Source organism: Chroicocephalus ridibundus, chromosome 21, assembly GCF_963924245.1.
Source record: "Chroicocephalus ridibundus chromosome 21, bChrRid1.1, whole genome shotgun sequence".
NCBI lineage: Eukaryota > Metazoa > Chordata > Aves > Charadriiformes > Laridae > Chroicocephalus > Chroicocephalus ridibundus.
Genome location: NC_086304.1, coordinates 3,468,833 through 3,470,636, shown reverse-complemented (window position 1 = coordinate 3,470,636; position 1,804 = coordinate 3,468,833). Strand labels below are relative to the sequence as shown.

Below are 1,804 nucleotides of genomic sequence, written 5' to 3'. Positions count from 1 at the left end.
TCAAGTCCCATTACTTGTTTTACTCTCTTCAGGTTCAGAAAGAACAAAACATAACGTGAGCAAATGACAAAGTGAGACAACATTGGCATCTTAAGCCTTAGGTAAAACATAGCGCAAATAAATCCCAAGCAACCCCAGCTCCTGCTACCACTGGCTGGAGCAGAGGCTGCTTGTTAAGTCTGATTTCCAGGTCTGTGTGTCAACTACTAGTTAGTATCTTACTGTTCCTTCAGTCATGACTCTTTCTTAAAGATTTAAAAAGGCCCATAGTTTCCATAGCGATACCTATAGTATCCTCTGGAAAAATAGGGGAAATAATTTCTACCAAATCCTGAAGAAAATGAGTTTCGGTAAAAACTTCCCAAACGGTAGATTCCACCACCACATGAGCCCTCCCCACCATATGAGCCCCCTCCGATGCCACCACAAGAACCACCTGAACCATGGTGGGACCCCATCCCATAGGAGCTGCCTCCGCCACAGGAACCGCCAGAGCCCATTCCTCCACCGCCAGAGCCCATGCCTCCGCCACAGGAACCGCCAGAGCCCATTCCTCCGCCTCCGGAGCCCATTCCTCCGCCTCCGGAGCCCATCTGACCTTCAATTTCAGGAATGGCAGTTCCCACAATACTTTCCTGAGGACATGAGCTGATAATGGGTCCTGGGAAAGTCACGACAACAGGTGGCGCGTACACGATTGCTCTTGAATCTCCGCATGAGCTGACACATGGTTCATTCCAACAGTTGACATATGGTTGCGAGCATGTCACTTCACATGGCGCAGCACAGCGGGAGCTAATGATCTGTCCATAGGTAGACATCTTTCCAGAAGGCAAGTCAACCTGAAAGGCAGAGAGTGCACCAGCCTGGTAAAGTTATAGCCAGAGCAGTGAAAGAACAAACTGTGTCATAGTAAAGTGGGTTGCGTAGATGTGGTGAATGATATTCAGATCAGCAGATGCAGATACGTGTGTCCAAGTCATCTACACAGAACTTAAAGAGTTAGTGATTAAAAAATATAAAATAATAATTTTTTAAAAAATCACCATTTCCAAGGCACTATCTATTCTACTCTAACGCGGACTTGTGCATTACAAGATCTCACTAATCAAGCGAGATGAATTACTGGGTAGAGGTTCCTAAGTCTACTCCCACCCCTCTCTAGTGCTCCATTTTACCCATAGCCTATTACGAAAATAAGTTCTGGAAAGCGTGTGTCTGTCCTTTTGGAATGTCCCGTCTCCATAGATAGATGCTCAATTCCTAGGAATTGCTACCACCCACATTTTTTAATCTCTTATTCATTTTTACTGCTACACGTGGTGATGTCTATATCCATCCCATTTGCAAGTTACAGTTTCCAAGTAAAATGTTTTAGAGATTAAGGTCCTACCCTAAAATTGGGTAGGCTCTATAACCTCATATTAATGCTACCTATAAATCCAAATCTATAATTATGAACGGATTCAGTTAAATCAGACTTACCCAGTCACCAAGAAGAATAAGTCAGCAGAGGCAGCTACAGAGACCTGAGTTACAAGCACTTTTATAGGCTGTCATAGATAATAGAAATTGGGAGATACCTTTACGCAACTGTTCTCTACATCTTGTGAAACAGAATGTTTTCTCCTGGTGATGCCTGCCTTTGTTGCAACCATTTTGATAACAGCATATGATTATTAGATAATTTCCCATCCCACACAGCAGGATGTGCGCACTTCACACATCTTGTCTTTTTGCTGAAAAACTCACCAGAAATTGAGGTTGGTTTTCTCTTAAAAACTCAATGCTTGCGAAGGCAGCT

General features: G+C 43.6%; 1 protein-coding gene across 1 annotated transcript; it reads right to left on the bottom strand.

Moving 5' to 3' along the window:
- Window positions 1–254: 254 nt before the first annotated feature.
- Window positions 255–821, bottom strand: LOC134525762 (claw keratin-like). Its single transcript, XM_063356945.1, has 2 exons — window positions 488–821; window positions 255–412 (listed from the first exon to the last, which is right to left on the bottom strand). Exons 1-2 carry the CDS (start codon window positions 819–821, stop codon window positions 255–257), a joined length of 492 nt encoding a protein of 163 aa, XP_063213015.1.
- Between the last annotated feature and the right edge of the window lie 983 nt (window positions 822–1,804).

Bases quoted from the DNA above. Each gene is read 5' to 3' on its own strand.
- LOC134525762 (XM_063356945.1), bottom strand. From the start codon at position 821: ATGTCTACCTATGGACAGATCATTAGCTCCCGCTGTGCTGCGCCATGT. The intron at 413-487 runs GTTCCTGTGGCG...GTGGCATCGGAG, and splicing joins TGGAGGAATGGGCTCTGGCG to GGGGCTCATATGGTGGGGAG.